Below are 18,500 nucleotides of genomic sequence, written 5' to 3' on the forward strand. Positions count from 1 at the left end.
TTTAAATTAGTCACTCCATCGAATTGGTAACCTTTCTGTTAAAACAAACACATATTGTACAATTTAAATCATTGAATAATAAACATTTTCAATAATTATAATTAATTATTTACATTATTATGTGTTAATTTGATATGTAAAAATTGTTAATAATATTAAAATGTTAAATTAAATTGTCTTTGGATAATATGTAAAATTTCGCTGTGTTAATTTTGCAAGAATATTCAATAAATAATTATATTATGTTAATTATTTTTTTGTAAAATAAATTCAATTATGAGTCTGTTAATTTGACAAGAAAAATCTTAAATATTTTAAAATGATAATTGTTTTTTTGTTAATTAATTGTATTTTTTGTGTGTTAATAATAATAGAAAATATGTTAATAATATTTAAATGTTAATTTTATCTTTTTGTTAATTTAAATTCTGTTATTATTGTGCTAATAAAACATAAAAAATGGATAAATATTTACAAATTGTTAATTTATCAAAAACAATTTGATAAAAATTATTGAATTTTCTGGAATCACAATTCAATATTCCTAATGTCATGTCTATTTGCGTATTTTTAAAAATGGCTTTACCAAAAATGATTTTTTTGCCGCAAAAACAGCCTCTTCAGTTTTTTAAAGTATTTTTTTGAGGCATCATTAAAACAAAAAAAATATTATTATGGCAAAAATTACCAATTATATTGTCTGACCTATTCTACAAACTTTTCAAAAATGATAATTAATGAGAAAGAAATTTTACGAGTAAAAATTTTAATTTCAGATATTAACAACGGAGAGTTTAAACCTTTGAATTTATATAATAATAAAACAATTAAATATAGTTCAAAACATTTTAAACTTAATGACAAAAACAACCATGTGTTTATTCGATACGTACATACAAACAAACAACACAAAATTGTTTAATTAATCATAAACATATTTTTAAAAAAAACGAATATATAAACCTGACTGATTTATTATTAGAAAACAAACAAAACATTTGTGAGAAAGATTATTATAAAACAATAAAATATTTGTTTTTGTGAAACAATAATAATAAAACACAAATGTATTAATTTATTTAGATAATCGGATATAGCTCTCTTTAAATCCTTTGCTAGAAAGGTTAATAACTTCTTGCATTCGAACACCAACAGAATGATACAAGCGATATATTAAATTTGTAATTTTTGTGAAACTAGCTAAAAGACGGTAAATACGTGGATATATTCTTTGGCCGAGACAATTATGGCAATCAATAAAATACAACAGAGCGAATAAACCAAATCAATTTGATTAAAAAGATTGGTAATTTGGTTTTATAGTATGGTTTCAAAAATTATAAATTTATAATAAATAAACCATTTTAATGTTATATCAATCAGAAAATAATATATTGAAATTGAAGTGTTTTCTTGTTTTTTATTCAAAATACCACTTGACATGTTTGCCATATTTTTCCAAGTGCCCATTCTTATTTATTATCAAACTCTTTATTTCATTGGGCAGTATTTAAATCCATTTGTTTCTTCGCTTATAATACACATTAATATTGTGTTGGTGTTGTATGAGAACTTTAAAACCACCGATGAAAATATAAAAAAGGGTAAATTAAAACTATTAAAAAGTGGTGTTAATATATGAAAAAAAAACAATATTAATATTTATAATAATTATTAATAAAAACTACATATATTACTTTTAATTTATTTTAATTACTAAAAATACAATTTAAGTAAAAAATAGAAATACAGTTTAAATTATCAAAGCTATTCCAATTAAAAATAAATTATACACAAAGTTAACACAGTATAATGTGGAGTTTATTTGTAAGTCTTCTATAACACACTCACATTAAATTATTAATGTTTTTTTCATTTCATTGAATACATCACATTCGTTATCAAACTAAATTATTTTCATTTGGGGAACTTTACAAGTTATGCTAATACTCCAAAATATTCGAGATATTTAATACCAACAACATGTTGGTTATTGCTACATTAGACTTTGTGAGTATCAGTATTTAATTCCAAAAATGTTTTCAACCATTGACATTAGCGCAACACTTTGTTTGTCGTTTAATCTACACACTTGAAGAAACATTCTCGAGCCTCAAAATGATTACCAAATTCATTTCAAAAAACTCTTGAAATATTTATAATATTTTGACTATCTGTAAGTCCATTCTATCATCAAAATGAAGTGCCATTTTAAATGGTAACATTGTTATTTAAATATCTCCACACTCATTAATTGACAAATGTTGTGTGTCAGACAATGGCATTGTATCAAAACTTTTATTGATCTCAATGGAATAACTCGATAACATGGAATATTCAAACGGTGTGTTGGTGCCCACAAATACTAACAAAACGTCAACAAGTCAAAAATACAACTTTTTGTATTGTTTCAAATCATCGTGCATTTGAAACATAATATGTACTTGACTTTACTTGACTTGACAATTGTTAACTTGTGTGGACGTTGTTTTGAAGTGATGATGTTGAAGACCATGTAAAAATTTTTCAAATTGTGTAATGCTGTTTATGTATTTTGCTTTGTACGTCTTGTGTACTACAACTTTTGAATATCATAATTCCATTGTTATAATGGAAACTTGTAGAAACTCTAAGATGGAGACTGAATTGATTACTTTGTTGATTTGTTTGTAGATTTTAAATTTTGTTTCTTTTGCATCTTTGATCTCAGTGTCATTGTTTATCACCATCTCATTCTTCATTTGAAAGCGCAAAGAAAATAGTACTCGTTTTAATTATTTTTATACAATTTAAGGGACTTATCATTTTGTTCCACGACTTTTTTCAAAATGTTCTTAAGGTGGTTGTGATACCAATAACATCACGTCGAAGTTGTGGTTAATACAAACTTTGTTTTTTCTTCTAATGATAAGACTTGTGCCATAAAACGGCAACTTGGATCAATTCAATTCCAAGTTAAAGTGATTGCTTAACCAAATGCCCAGAATCCTCTCCAATGTTGTTAGTGAAGAATAATGATGTTTTATTAAGTTCATATGGATTTGACTATGTCACTTGAATTATATTTTACTCATATAGAAAAATACTCTTAGATGCTAATTGCCAATGAAAGTCAATATATATATCTTATAACATGGTAAGCAGACGACTTTAACTAAATACACACAAATATTTATAAAATAAGAACATGTTGATTGTTATTTGTAAGTGTGTGGATATCATAGAATATTCTTTTAAAATATAAAAAGAGAAATGAATACATAAACTACTTCAAACTTTATGTATTAAATGAAACAGTCAGCTATCTTAAGGTGTTTAAGAAGGTTTGTAATTATCTCGCCAATATAGACTAGTTTACAACAACTAAAATAAAAACGTTAAGAAATTTTCCAAAAGTCTATCTTGTAATTACAAATTTGTTATATATTAATTTGACCACTTTAAAAACATATAAGCTCAACTTTTTTAACAAAAATGTTTTGTTTGTTGTATTGTACTACTACTAATAATAATATAAGATCTGTTGTTTGTTTTGTAATAAAACAAATTACATTTTATTTTCAATATAAGTTTTATTCTCCATATTAATATCTCCTTGAAAGATTCATTTAAAGATTTAAAATCACTCATTTGAATATACAAGTATTTTTAAAGTGATAGTTTGTTGAAGATAATTGTACTGATGTCTCGGTATTTTGTATTTTTTAAAATTTAATTTAAATAACTAACTTTAAAACTAAAATTGATTTCATTATAATTTATCAATGTAAATACATAAAGGAATTTTTGGAAACATCATTATCAATCGAGTTGCCAACAAGGTGTTCCAACACAATCAATTGTTCTTGATCAAACATTAACTTTTTGTTTTTTAAGCTTTGGTTGAGTATTTTCAATAGCTTCTGCCATATCAAAAACACTTTGAGTTCACCAATTTATTCTTTAATGGATTTTCAGTATAATTTTATATCTTATTTGTACAGTCATTAATCAAATATAAAACTATCTCGAGTTTTGAAGCATTTACAACATAACAACAGTCAAATTAGCTTTGTTGTAGAACTCTTTAAAAGGTGAAAATTTCCTTGCATAAAGCAACTCCTTAACTTTTTATTGGAAATATTTGATTGCTTAAATTGTCAAGCAATTTTAATAAATTATCTTATTAATTTCTATTTATAGAACACTTGGGGGGTTTTGTCATGGCTGTACAAAATACAGGTTTATTTTCTTTCACTCCCCTTTCAAAATAATTTTCATATCAAAATTATTTAATTAATATCATTAATTGTTTAATTATTATTTATAATTTATTATTTTTTAAATGAGTAATTAATATAAATTAAGTCTATGTAATAAATATGAACAATAAAATACTAAATATTAATTAAAAATTGTAATAAATATCTTTTTGTATTAATTATTTAATTATTTAATTATTTAATTATTTAATTATTTAATTATTTAATTATTTAATTATTTAATTATATTTAAATTACTCTATCATTAAATAGTGTTCTATTTATAGAACATTAAGGGGTCCCTCTCATGGCTGTATAAAATCAAAAGCTATTTTTTACTTAAAAATAAATGAATTAATTTCCACAATTATATTTACTAATGTTTATTTTATTAATTAATATCTAATATTTTTTGACTTTATATCACTTAATTCTATTATATTAACTTTTATTATTAATATCTTTATAATGACGTGCTATATACTCCCCATTTTACACAATCTTACATTTAAGTAATCTCTGTTCCCAGGAGGTGGGTGGGGGAGGGGGACCTGCTTTAGGAGCCTCCTTGTATACTTTGCGATAAATTGAAGAAATTGATTAAATCAATTTCGCTAAATAATTATATTCGATTTTTTCAACTTTTTTAATTTATAATTTAATTAAATTTATTAAAAAAATAATAAATATTAAATAATATGTAACAAGTAAATTAATTTCGATAAACTACTGTATTTGATGGGAAACATTGAATTCCAATTGATGTGACACTTGATGGTATTTTAACACTAGTCAGACTACTGCATTTACAGAAACAATAATCACCAATTGATTTAACACCTGGTGGTATTGTAACACTGATCAAACTACTACATCCACTGAAACAACAATCACCAATTGATGTCACACTCGATGGTATTGTAACACTACCCAAATTACTGCATCCACTGAAACAACCATCACCAATTGATGTCACACTCGATGGTATTGTAACACTACCCAAATTACTGCATCCACTGAAACAACCATCACCAATTGATATTACACTTGATGGTATTATAATACTGATCAAACTACTGCATCCATAAAAACAATAATCACCAATTGATTTCACACTTGATGGTATGTTAACACTACTTAAACTACTGCATTTACTGAAACAACCATAACCAATTGATGTGACACTTGATGGTATGTTGTTACCAAATTTCTTTCTATCATTTTGAGTGTAAATAACATCCTTAAACTCGATGTTTCGATTAATGTTTCTGTCAACAGTTTCAAAGTCAACATTGAACCACACAATGATTCGAAAGAATTCTCTCTTCAAAACACCTTTATTTTCACTATTTTCATTTTTTTCTGTGTTGATCATAAATCCATTGCCAAAATTTTCATCTTTTTCATCCCACAAATGAAGTGTCTCAATGTTTGGGAAGTATCCAAGTGTTTTGGAATTTAATGGAATTGGGTTAAAATGAAACTTCTCCATATTACCACCAAACTTCTTGCACACCAACTCCAAGTTAATAAAGTCGTTGATAGTTTTGAGGTACTTCGAGACTATCATGATGTGATAACCAGTAAGCCCACGCATTTTGATATTCTCAGTTTTTCAGTCTTTAAATAATTATAAAATTCGTCTTTTGTAAACAATTATAATAAATTATAGATTAATGTATAATTCACCATTACAAGTTATGAGATTATTATCGTAAAAATACTTATTGTTTTTACAATTTATTAATTTAAATATTAATACATTATTATAGTACTAAAAAAATCATTTTCAAAACATCACCAAAAATGATAATAATTGTGATTTTTTGTAAAAATATTTCGTTAAAATTGTTATTCTTTATTTGGAGTATTAAATTAGAATAATACTATTCAATAAATAAATAAAAAATTCAAAACAACACAACTTTGTTTTATTAACGAATTAAAACAGTCTATCTGCCATTGATTGTTGAACTTGGTTTTTATAAAACAACTTATGTGGAATGTTTGGGGCAGCAAGAAGTAAAATATTGTTGCTTTGAACTTGCAGTGCAAAGTCATTGCACTTGATATGGGTGCACTGATTGCTGAGGGTAATACAAAAAACTGTTTCTAAAGCGACTTAATGCTGTTTTTAACCTTAGGATGTTTATTTTTTTTCTTTTTTAATTTTTTTTATTTTTTTGTGAAAAAAATTTTCCACCTGCGGAGTATGAAACCGATTTAATTAAATCATTGCCTAAATTCGAAGAAAAAAAAGGAAATTTTCAATTGTTTATTACTTTTCTGAATGTGTATTATACTCGAATCAAACTTCCCCAATAAGTTGCAGTCCAGAGTCGAAAAGAACAGTTACTTTTTTTGCTGGGATTTTAGAATTTCTTGAATCAAGGCTGTCATTACACCCTTAACTTTCCCTGGCCCTGGTTTCAGTTTCTACATCAAATAGCAACACGTCTTTTGTTGCCTTTCAACCATTTTCAGTCAAGATAGCAGCTTGTACATTAGCACCACAAGCAACAGCTTCGTCTGGGTTGATGCTCTTGTTTATTTCTTTTCCATTGAAGTAGTCTTGCAACAACTGCATCACCTTTGGAATATAAGTTGGTATACTAATCAACACAACATCGTCAATGCTTCCTTTGTCCGGGTTGACATCTTCCAAGACAATTTCGACTGACTGTATTGTCGACTTGAAGACTTCGGTGTTCAACTTTTCAAATTGTACATTGCGAACGATATGTATGTTAAAGTTTTGTAATATTTTTAAGTTTTTTTGAGATATAACTTTATTTTTTAAAAAAACAATGATTTAATTAAATCAGTTTCATACTTCTAAGGTTAATTAGGGAGTTTTACTAAAGTCAGTGACTCACTTTAAAGGTCGCCCACTCATTTTAGGCACTGTATACAAAATTTTGTTGTTGAAATTTTGTTGAACTTGTGTTGAACTTTTGTGAAATTACAGGGGTGAATTCTCGGGGGGCGAGTTTTCCTTTTCCCACAACGTTTTGTACAACAAAAAAGTCGACGGAAACACACGATTTACACAACATGATATCGAAGTAGCCTTTGCTGGAATAGAAGCTAAAAAGAACGAAGGAATTGCAGATGTTGTCGTCACCTTTGCAACAGACGAAGGCGGACCAAAAGAGATTGAACTTGCCGAAATCAAAAATGGTAAAGACGTTCCACAAAACAATGAAGAGTTCGCAGTCAAAGAGCCCGAACCAGAAAACAAAGACGAAGACATCGAGAAATTGCAGAAAAAATGGATTAAACTGCCCGACGCTCACATCCCATTGTGGAGATATATTATCTTTACCACCGCAATGTTTTGTTGTGTAGTGTTGTGCATCCTCTCCGTTGTTGGCACCATTCTTGAGCAATTTTCATAATCGTTTGAGTAATCTATTTTATTGTAGTGCAAAGTTCATTTCTATGCAAAAATGGTAAATCTAATATCTTTCTTCAATATCTCATAAAATGTTATTATATTTTTTTCCCATCATATCTAATTTTAGTGTTTTGTTGTTTATAAAACGATATGGCAAACAATACAATTTAGTAAATCATGTAGTTGTACTTATCTACAAAACTGAACAATTAAAATGTGAAAATGTTAACACAAATAGATTTTCACAAACTTCAAAAACAGATATGGATGTTCTGACAATCCTCCTTGCAATTTTTAATGCAGTTTGTGTCTTCTTTGTAGAGATAAAATTTAAATGATGTAAAGGTGTTTAAATTAGCCGTGATTGCTTTCGCAGGATTTTTCGCGACAAAAACTTCTGGATTTACTCCAGAAATCAGAAAAGGCTTTTCAACAATAGTCTTCCACTACTTTTTGACGGCAGTCATCTTTTCCCAAACTGCGACAAGTATGGATACAATAATAACATTGGTTGAATGGTGGTTTCTACCGTTTGCTGGTGTTATTGTATTTGTGATTGCATTTCCGGCCATGTATATCATTGGTAAGTTGTTTAAGCTTGATACAAAGACACGGAGAGTTTTTGTGTATTCCATATCATTTGGAAACACTGTTCGTTCTTAAACATTTTTGTTGTTATTCTAATGGACAGATGTACATCCCTCTTGCACTTGTTGATAGTATCACTTCTGAGACTGATTTGTTTGGAGATAATGGTAAAGAAAAAGGCGGTGCGTATATATGTGCGTATTTGATTGCGACATCTCTTATCTATTGGATATTTGGATACACCTACATCCAGAAAAACCAAGTTGCAACGGACGAAGAAAACAAAAAGCAAATCAAATTGGAGGATGAACTTTTAACAGTTCAACATGAAGACTCCACGAAAGTTGAAAAAAATGAACTAAACACAGACGCCGAGCAAAAAAGTTTGACAAATGAGAAATCTCAAGTGGATACAAAAGAGATACCGCAAACAACACTTCTTGACGAAGAAACGAAATTGTCGATTTTCAAGCGTCACCTGAGCAACTTATATGAGAAGGTAAAACACATGTTCTCAATAGTACATGGCTTGTATCTAAAATACATCCCCGCCTCAGTACGACTCGGTTTGTCCAAATTAGTAAACCCTCCAACACTGGCAACCATTTTTGGGTTGTTCATGGTCATCATCAACCCAGTTCGCGACTTATTCTTTGATGGAGGAAAGTTTGATATTATTGGGCGCACGCTCTCATATATTGGGAGTGCCGCTGTTATATGTGCTCTATTCATTCTTGGTGGCAATTTGTCGAGTGGGCCGCGTGGTGGAAAGATTCGTTGGTATGTCATCATCATTGGGTTGTTTACACGTCTTGTAATTGTCCCCGCGATTTGTATTGGAATAAATTACTTGCTGTGGTACTACAAGTTCATCCCAACAGACAACATGTTCTTTTTTATTGTTTCCATTGAAGCTTGCACCCCTCCTGCACTCAACAGTTCTCTGGTGATGAATATGATATACCCCGACGGAAACGAGGAGTGTGGCTCGCTTCTTTTTTTCGCTTATTTGAGCGCAATCGCCACCTTGTCGGGGTGGATGGCTGTCATCATGTTACTTATCCAAACAAAACCAAATTGATTCATAACATTTGGATTGTGTTTCTATCACTAACTTAATTAATTTTAGTTAAAGACCTGCGAAATACTTGCATGAAGCGAAATACCTGCACGAACCACGTGGCATTATTTTTATAAGAAAAAAATTGAAAAAAAGACAAAATAATTTGTAAAAAGATTAAAATTCTTAGTTTGAAAATTCAAAAACGAATAGTATTGTAATTGACCAATAAAAAAGCAAATTTTAGTGTCGAACCATCTTTTTGAAAATTCGAAGTCGTATTTTTTTCAAAGAAAAGTCCAAACAAATAATGCATCAAACTGTTTTTTGACCAAACATCATTTTGAAATGAAAGATTTTTTTGTTTTTTTTTATAAATAAATAATAAAATTCGAAAGATGTGTATTTTTCGAAGACACATCTTTTTATTTTTTGAAAAATGTGGTTATCATAACTTCGGACTGTGTGGTCGAGAAGTGGTGAATTTTAAGAAAACATTCAACATAAATTTTATAAGCATATTCAATATTCAAACATTTGTATTTAAGCCTCTAAATGCACAAATAAATCAAGATGTGTCATTTCAAAAGACACATCTTTTTATTTTTTTTTTCTATTTTCCTTCTTTTATTTTAAACTTTAACGTTTTTGGCTAAAAAAACAGGATTTTTTTAAATGAATTAAACATTTCAAATCTTAAATAAATTAATTGAAGTTTGGGGCTGTTATTTCGACTGGAAATCGCGGAAAGAAACAGAAGACGTGTTGATGCTTGACATTGCGCTATTGACACTTGACATTGAGACAGTGGGTTGTGTGATGACGACACCACAAAACTCGACGATTACAGCAAAGAAGTCACAAATCTTCTCAACATATGTAGACAACCAACCAGACGTCCTCATCAAAGTCTTTGAAGGTGAGGCATCCATGACATCACACCGCAACCTGCTTGGCAAGTTTGAGTTGTCTGGCATTCCACCCGCACCACGTGATGTCCCCACAATAGTAGTCATATTTGACACAAATACAAATGGGATTCTGAATGTGTCAGCTGAAAACAAGACAACAGGAAAGAAGAACAAGATCACAATCACAAACGACGAGGGAAGATTCTCAAAGGAGCAGATCGACAAGATGGTTGCAGACGCAGAGAAGCTCAAGGCGGAGGACGACAAGATGAAGGAGCTTTTCGAGGCGAAAAATGGACTTGAGAATTTCTGCTACTCGATGAAAAACACACTCAACGAGCAAATTGTAGCAAATCTCACCAGACGACAAGGCAGCAATTATCAAGGAGACACTCGACTGACTCAACAAGAACCAATTGGCATCAAAGGATAAATACACACAGAAACAAAAGAAAGCTGAGGCTAAGGTAGAGCCAATCTTTATAAAGATATCGACAGAATAAAACTGGAACATCAAGGAGTTTACAACAAAAAATCAACGAATAAACAAAGGTTATATTAAAAAATACGTTTTTTTCTGTTTTTATTGCATTTTTTTACAAAATAATTGAACAGAACATAAATTATACTGTTTAATACATTTATGGTTTTTAATTAATTATATTAAATAAACCCTATAATAGTCACATTTGATAATTATTCATTTTAAGAATGAAATATAATCACAAAGAGTAATTGAAGTGTTCTTATGGTGGGTTTGGTTTAAATTGTATTCAAAATGGTAGTAAATTCAATAATTTGTTAATTTAAATAAATATTATTTAAAATGTAATAATTTGTAATAGTAAATATACTAATGATAATTAATATAATTATACTATATAAATACAAACTATAAAAGTAAAATAATTAAATGTTGTTAATAATCAACGTTACTATTAAATTATTATAATTTATTATTACTTATCTATAGCTTTTTTGTTAATAATTAACTATTTTTTTCTTTTATAATGTTAGTATAATATTAGTTTTAATATAATTTCACAAAACAATTGCTGTGAAAAGAAACACAAATAAAAACCATAATAAATAATTAAATTTAATTATGATAATAGATCAGTTTCTTACTTATCAAACATTTTAATAAAAGATGATTTTGTATTCTTATTTACTATAATAATATTAACTGTTATTAAATTTTTAATTATAAGAAGTTTAATTCTTGTTGTTTTTGTTTTATTATTGTCAATATTAATGATCTTAAAATCAAAAATCAATCTGTAAAACCTATAAATTGTTTTCTAATTCATTCTTTTTGACCATTGAAAATTCAATTTTTTTCATAACTTTTCCAAATATTTTTCTTTTAAAATAATTGTTTATTTTCTTTTTTGACCATTTTTTGGAAAAAACTTATTGCCACATAGGCTCGTGCAGGTATTTCGCTTCGTGCAAGTATTTCGCAGGTCTTTAGTTAATTAATTCTATTTACTTCAGATTCATCATAGTATTAATTTTATAATTATCTAATAAAATATTGAAGTAAATTCAATTATTAATAATCTAGTGTGTAATTAATTTCTTAACATACTATTGTGGTTGTTAGAATCAATAGTATTTAAATAGTTGAATAAACAAATATGATCAGAATAATATCCTGTCAAGGCACTGCTTTGCGGAGCTGATAAATCCATAAAACGATCCAGACTCTTGGAGCCACATCGACCTGTTAATGAGCAACTTAAACTGAAGTCCTTGGTTTTGAATTTTCTGTATGATTTCCAAAAAGACGGTACATGTCGCAAAGAATTCCGTTGACATATCACTGATATCTATCGATACCGAAGTGTTAAATTTCTTGGCTAACTGAATAGCACTGTCGACTTTTTGGTCTGAAAGTGAATTAAAGTAATTAAAGTGAATCGCTCTAAGTGGGGGAAACAAAGCCCAGTTGTCATTTCGCGCGTCATAGGTCTCGAACACAGAGGAATCCATCACGTCCATCCCAATGTAATTTTTATAGTTTTGAAATTTCTCATTCAACTTATTGAGTGAAGTTATCGTGTCGTTTGATGCATTTCCAAGACACTCCCCACTCGCTGTTTTTTGGAACAAAAGCCCAAGTCCGCGGCCTCCTCTGCCTTCTTCGTTCGATAAATACTTAACGATGGTCGTCTCCAACACACTAATATCAGAAGAAGTGCTCAGAAAAACAAGGTTGTTCGAATTCATTCTTTCGCCAAATGTTTTCGTTTCGTCAAATTCCATGTCCATATAAAACTCTGGCACCGCGTAGTGTACAGTCTGCCCAGCCATCACCAGGTCGATTGTCCTCACCATCAAATCCCAATTACTCCAAAGTATTGACCGGTTGTTGTCCCATGACGGCAATACATGGGGTATTAGGTACACCATCAAGTCGTATGACTGAGCTGTGAGAGCAAATGCCACAATTAACACAGCAAGCACCATACTTTTTGATTTTAGAAGTTCTTTTTCTTTAGATTCTCATTATTATTTTATTAATAAGTTATATAATAATAATCAGAATCACAAAAATATTACCACATTAATAAATTAATTAATTTATTCAAATAATTATTATTTATAATAATACTCTAATTACTTATTTATAAGAGCAAATAATTGGGCTTTAATTAAAAATGAGTGATTTTATACCATATAATTATTTGTTATTATAAGAATATAGAATTTGTTTTTTATTTTAGAAATAATTTGAATGATATATATATATCATTTATTGGATTTTCCTACATTAATACAATATCTATATGAAAATGTTCTACCAAGATTTTACTAAATGACAACTGAAATGTATTACAATTACGTTATTTTGTTTTATTCAAGACGTCTTTTAGAAATATTGAAATGTCTAAAAGTATTGTACATGTGATTCTTTAAGCAAAATATTGTCGTTTCTCGCTTTGTCACAAGAATAATACACTTATATGTTGAACGTATTAATGGATTTGCCAGAACTGTTTTACTTATTGAGTTTAAAAAATAACAAATTTGTAAAAAATTATTTAAACCAGAGCAACTATAAATAGCGCAAGAAATAGTGCATACATATTTGCAGCGTCTCCAAACCTAATCATTAATACTCCTAATGGTTCCATTTTTATTGTGAAGTCGTAACCATCTCGTTCAATTTTCGAGTCACCCAAAAGTGCTTTTGTTTTTTTCACAAGCACATCGTCAGACACAGTAAACTTGAACCCAGCCATTTCGCTCTTCATGCTGACTATCAGCAAATATGTTGTGTCGCCATCCCTCCACTTTCGTGCTTTCACGTACTTGTCGTATGGCAACTTGTAAGTTGGTGGAGTGTCTATTGATAATATGATGTGTCTCAAGTTGTATATCTCTTTTGAAAACTTCACAACCTGTGGCCACCACTCCTTCAGAAGATTCTTGATTTTTAAACACCTATATTGAACAAACAAAAGTCCTTTGGCGCCACTGACAATTCCCGTCCATGCCATGTTTTTCATTTGTTCGTATGATGGCATTCCTCCACTCCCACCATAGCACGTCCATGGACTGGTCTGTGTCGCGAGCCAATGACCTCTTGCATCCAATGTTTCGTTACGATCATATGCTGCCCAATCTTCTGTGATTTCGATGGCATATGTTGGTATAGGGAATGGATCCGATCCAACCACATCGAATGATGGTCTAGAATAATCAGTGACCCATGGTTCTTTAAGCATTGTGTATATCGGGTGGTTAGGGTCTATTTCTCTGATCTTACGTGTGTACGTCTTAAGAATATCTGCAACATACTTGCACGTTTCTTCATTGATGTACCAATTAAAGATCATGTCATTGTCCTTCTGCGCATTGACAACTCCAGCTAACCAATTTGTGTTATTGGCCAAATTTTGGCTACTGATCGAGCAACTCGCACATGAATTTACACCAGCATGAGTACTAACATCGTTACCGTCTTTGTCTTTACAAGTGATACCATATTCGTTTATCACGTTTTGCATTACTTTGATTCTCCCGTTACTCCATTGCTTGATCTGCTCCAACTTCTCGTCCGTCTGTCTCACATATATAAGTGCAAAATTAAATGGTGCATCATCTTGTAAATATATATTGACATCCTCTTCAAACATGTTGTCAAGAGCTGATCCAATAGGAAAAATAGGCTCACCATTTACGATCATTCGATTGTATTCGTCTATAAACGAATTTCTCTTTGGCTGGTATTCAATTCTATGGAATTCCGTTTTTGCAGTTTGCGAGCTTTTCAAAAACCCATTTTCTAAAGTTGCTTCGACTGTATACCATCCAACTGATAGCTTGGTACAGTCGAGTTCTGTGTGATAATAAATGTCATCACCGTCCCCCTTTTTGATCTGTGTTGTTGTATATTGGACAGTGCCCGTGGCGTCTTTCAATTTCACAGTCATTGTGAAGTCGGATAAACTGAACCTTGTACCTTCTAAGTCGATTTGTGATATCAAATCAACTTTTTCATTTGCAACCTCTTGCCGGTATTTATGTACCTCAATTCGTTTAAGAAAATCAGTGTATGGCTCGACAGTAATGGCATCAAACCAAGCAACCCCTTCCGCATCACCATTTTTTATCACGAGTCTTACTTGGTAGTCATACCCGTCTGGAACGGGGACACTTGTTCCACTATACAATTTCCAGTCTTCAGTGTTTTTTACAAACCCAATATGGTACCCTCCAAACCACTTGGTATGTCCCTTCTCTACCCAACAAAATCCCACCTCTGCACCACCAGTTATTCCACTCGTCTTAATATAAGCCTTCACAGTGTACCTCACTCCTGGGTAGATTTTTCCTGTTAAATTTTGATAAGTCATTGGGGATTTGTCAGCGTCCCAGTCTGTGTATTTGAGAGACTTGGTCCCAGCCTGAAATGTTGAAGTGTCAAGAGACCAAAAAGAAGATGATGTGGAATCGAAAAACCAACCACTTGGATGCGTATTGGAAGATGAATTTGCACTTTCAAAACTTGGGTTTGTCGCTAAATTAACCGCTTTCAAGAGCTGAAACAGACAAAAAACAAAAACCATAAGTTTATCAGTTCCAACTTTTAAGAAAAAAACGAATACTTTATATCTTTCGAACTTTTTTATTTAAAAAAAACGAATTGTTTTTTTGAAAATAAACGTTTGATATTTTGGGTATAATAATCAAAAATTATAATAACATGTTCATGTTATTATAATTTGATTTATTTAATTAAAATAATTTTTAAATTAAACTTATTAATAATTATAGTTTTATTAGTAATTATCAAACTATATTAATTAAATTATTTTTTATTATCATTAATTATAATAAAAATAGTATGTATTATTATAAGATATTATTGATATAAGTACTATTTTTAATACATAATTTCAATAAAATAATACCATTTAATGGTATTTGTTTTTTAAAAAGATCTTATAAAAAAAATCAATGCCAAATTTGACGGACAATATCCTTTCTGTGGTATATCTCATTTTGACACTTGCAGTTTCTGTATTTTCTGTCTGTTCATTTGCTTTTGGGACTAATTTTTGTGTTGTTCTAATCATCGTTATTGTCTTTTTAGCAGCAACATTTTACTTGGTCACGCATTACATCAAGTTCCAAACATGTACATATAAACGCATCACAATGGTAATTCCAAATTTGCCAGACTCCCTTAAAGGGAAAAAGATAGCAATTGCTAGTGATTTTCATATGGACAAGAAACGTTCCTGTATCACGGACCGCCTTTTGGAGGAGTCCGTCAATTTGATGACAAGCATGTCTCCCGATGCAATCTTTTTATTGGGTGATTTCCTTGACAACGAACACACCGCGGTGAGCGACATGTATGCTTCATTTGACAAGCTTTCTGCAATCTGCCCAGTCCTTGGAATCTATGGCAACCACGATTATGTGGGAGGAAATCCTTCACTCCTCAATGACAAGTTCCAGGCGCATGGTGTTACAATTGTTCCCAATGGATATGCAGTAAAACTGTTTAACAAAATTGATGTAGTTGGTATCGACGATTTAGAGCAGGTGACTTACAACCCATCTGTACTTTCCTCTTATTGCCAACACAATCGTGTTAATGATGGAGAGTACAACCCGATTTTTGTGATCACACACAACCCTGAGAGTACAGACCACATCAAGAATTACCCCGTCGATGCCATTTTTGCGGGACACACACATGGTGGTCAGATATGTGTTCCCAGCGGAACACCCCTTCTCAAATTCTGGGCTAAAATACCAAACGCCTTTTGGTGGAGCGACAAAATGCGTGCCCGTATGGAAGCTGTATGTAACATGAAGTATATATATGGCTGGTACTCCGAACAATGCTCGACAAATCCAGACAAGAAGATACAAGTCTTGGTAAGTTCTGGTGTCGGGTCACATATGGGTCTTCGTGCTTGTTGCGAGCCTGAAGTTATTCTTGTTACACTTGCGTGAGTCAATTTATTAAATGCACATTCTTTGCTTCCACCATTTTTTTAACAAACAAAAAAACGCTAAATATCAAATTTGATTATTTCGAGTGTAGACATATGGTTCGTCCTCATCCATAAAAAAGTCCTCCCCTTTCTTCGCCATTGTACTATTCTTTTCTTCTTCCAAAATGGTGTCAGTTTCTTTTGGTTTTTCGTTTTCTGGGGTTCGGCTTTCAATAAAATCTTCAAACGAGTTAAGAGGTTCTTCATGCTTCTCCACTTTAACATTATCCTCCATTGGGGGTTCTTCTTTTGTTGACTCAATCGGGGTTGGCATCTCTCCAAACGAGAAGTCGTTGCCAAATACAGGCTCTTTCATGTCAAATTGAAAGTCTGAACTTCCAAAGTTGAAGTCTTTTGGAAGTGTTTCTTGTTTTGGTGATTCTGCAATTTTTTCTTCCGTCTTTGTTTCTACTTTTTGTTCTTCTTTTTTCGGTTCAAACACCGTTTGTTGTTCAACTATATCTCTTTTTTCTTCTTGTTTTTCAACTTTTGACTCTTCTTGGGGCAGAGGTGATAAAACATCTTTTTGTTGAGTCTGTTGTTTTAGTTGCTCATCAACATTTGGTTGTGGCGAAATCGATTTTTGGTCTTCATGGTGTTCATCACTGTGTTGATTTGAGTCCGTTCCAAAAAAGTCGTCCATTGAACAAAATTGGTCGGTAGGTGCTGTTTTTACTGGTGTGGTGATTTTTTCATTAAAATCAAAGTCGCTTGGCTGCGGTTTGAAATCATCTGCTGTGAATGCGTTGTCAAACCCAGCAAACTCATTTTGTCCGCCACTCGAAAATTCAAATTTCACATCACCACCAAAGTCGTTGAATCCATTTAACGAATTATTTTGTGATTTTGATTCTATTTTCATTTCTTCTTTCTTTTCGACTACTACTTGTGCGACTTCATCGTTATTTGATTTAAAACTGCCACACAAAATACATTTTTCTCCAGACACCGTCAACCCACATGCTTTGCATTTCCATACACTATCCCCACCAAGTGAAATACCACTACCACTACATACTATATTATTCTTTTCACCACATCCACATGGTTTTGTCCCTATCCGTTCTTTCCCACACTTCCAACACACACTCTTAACATTCGTCACTTCAAATTTCTCACCACTCAACTTCTCACACAACTGGATAACCCCCTCCCCACACATTTTTGTTTTTTTAAAATAACTCAACGCATATAATAACGCGCATCTCCGGTGCGGTTTCAATAATGGCAAACTCATTAGTATCTCATTTAACACAATACCACTCTCACTTTCTTTCATTTCATTAAACTCAAGAATCTCACACATGACATAATACGCTCTTATTGTGTTGAGCACCTTCGCGTTTTTGCTCTTAATATTTTCTTCAGCACATTTACGCAAGCCATTTTCCGCATCATCAAGTTTGTTGTTTTCTATCAATCGTATTGCCTTTTTAACGTCTTCTAATCCATCTTTTGTAACAGGAGATGTCTCAGCAATTTTGGTTGCTACCTTCTTAATTTTCTCGCCAAACCCAAACGAAATTGCCTTAACCTTCTTTGCCTCTTTCCGCTCCTTCATTTCTATTTTTATATTTACTTTCTTTCTCTCCTCTTCTTCACAGTCTTCGTCATTCTCGTTATCTTCCTTCTTCTTTTCTCCGCTCGCAATACCATCAAACTCTTTCTCATCACTTTCAAAAAGTGGGTCTTTCTGCCCTCCAAACTCAAATGTCATTGACTCATCTTTTTCTTTCACCTCTGTTTGGGCCTTCTTCTTTTTTTCTTCAATTCCTTTAATTG

At 31.1% G+C, this 18,500-nt stretch overlaps 6 protein-coding genes across 6 annotated transcripts; 2 read left to right on the forward strand and 4 right to left on the reverse strand.

Moving 5' to 3' along the window:
• Positions 1 to 4,717: 4,717 nt before the first annotated feature.
• EIN_410540 (hypothetical protein) lies at positions 4,718 to 5,838 on the reverse strand (the record flags this gene model as incomplete). Its single annotated transcript, XM_004254444.1, has 2 exons — positions 4,718 to 4,816; positions 4,969 to 5,838. The coding sequence occupies 2 exons, from the start codon at positions 5,836 to 5,838 to the stop codon at positions 4,718 to 4,720; spliced, it is 969 nt and encodes a 322-aa protein (XP_004254492.1).
• A 2,063-nt stretch (positions 5,839 to 7,901) lies between these two features.
• EIN_410550 (hypothetical protein) lies at positions 7,902 to 9,307 on the forward strand (the record flags this gene model as incomplete). The annotated part of the gene is made up of 3 exons (XM_004254445.1): positions 7,902 to 7,940; positions 7,984 to 8,289; positions 8,330 to 9,307. 3 exons carry the CDS (start codon positions 7,902 to 7,904, stop codon positions 9,305 to 9,307), a joined length of 1,323 nt encoding a protein of 440 aa, XP_004254493.1.
• A 2,534-nt stretch (positions 9,308 to 11,841) lies between these two features.
• Positions 11,842 to 12,669, reverse strand: EIN_410560 (hypothetical protein; the record flags this gene model as incomplete). The annotated part of the gene is made up of 1 exon (XM_004254446.1): positions 11,842 to 12,669. One exon carries the CDS (start codon positions 12,667 to 12,669, stop codon positions 11,842 to 11,844), a length of 828 nt encoding a protein of 275 aa, XP_004254494.1.
• A 575-nt stretch (positions 12,670 to 13,244) lies between these two features.
• On the reverse strand, positions 13,245 to 15,275 carry EIN_410570 (hypothetical protein; the record flags this gene model as incomplete). The annotated part of the gene is made up of 1 exon (XM_004254447.1): positions 13,245 to 15,275. One exon carries the CDS (start codon positions 15,273 to 15,275, stop codon positions 13,245 to 13,247), a length of 2,031 nt encoding a protein of 676 aa, XP_004254495.1.
• A 391-nt stretch (positions 15,276 to 15,666) lies between these two features.
• EIN_410580 (hypothetical protein) lies at positions 15,667 to 16,677 on the forward strand (the record flags this gene model as incomplete). Its single annotated transcript, XM_004254448.1, has 1 exon — positions 15,667 to 16,677. The coding sequence occupies one exon, from the start codon at positions 15,667 to 15,669 to the stop codon at positions 16,675 to 16,677; it is 1,011 nt and encodes a 336-aa protein (XP_004254496.1).
• Positions 16,678 to 16,743: 66 nt separating this feature from the next.
• Positions 16,744 to 18,498, reverse strand: EIN_410590 (DNA double-strand break repair Rad50 atpase; the record flags this gene model as incomplete). Its single annotated transcript, XM_004254449.1, has 1 exon — positions 16,744 to 18,498. A coding segment is annotated over one exon (1,755 nt), but the record flags the coding sequence as incomplete, so codon positions are not given.
• Positions 18,499 to 18,500: the final 2 nt, after the last annotated feature.

This window comes from Entamoeba invadens (genome assembly GCF_000330505.1).
Source record: "Entamoeba invadens IP1 unplaced genomic scaffold scaff_1105074725347, whole genome shotgun sequence".
NCBI lineage: Eukaryota > Evosea > Mastigamoebida > Endamoebidae > Entamoeba > Entamoeba invadens.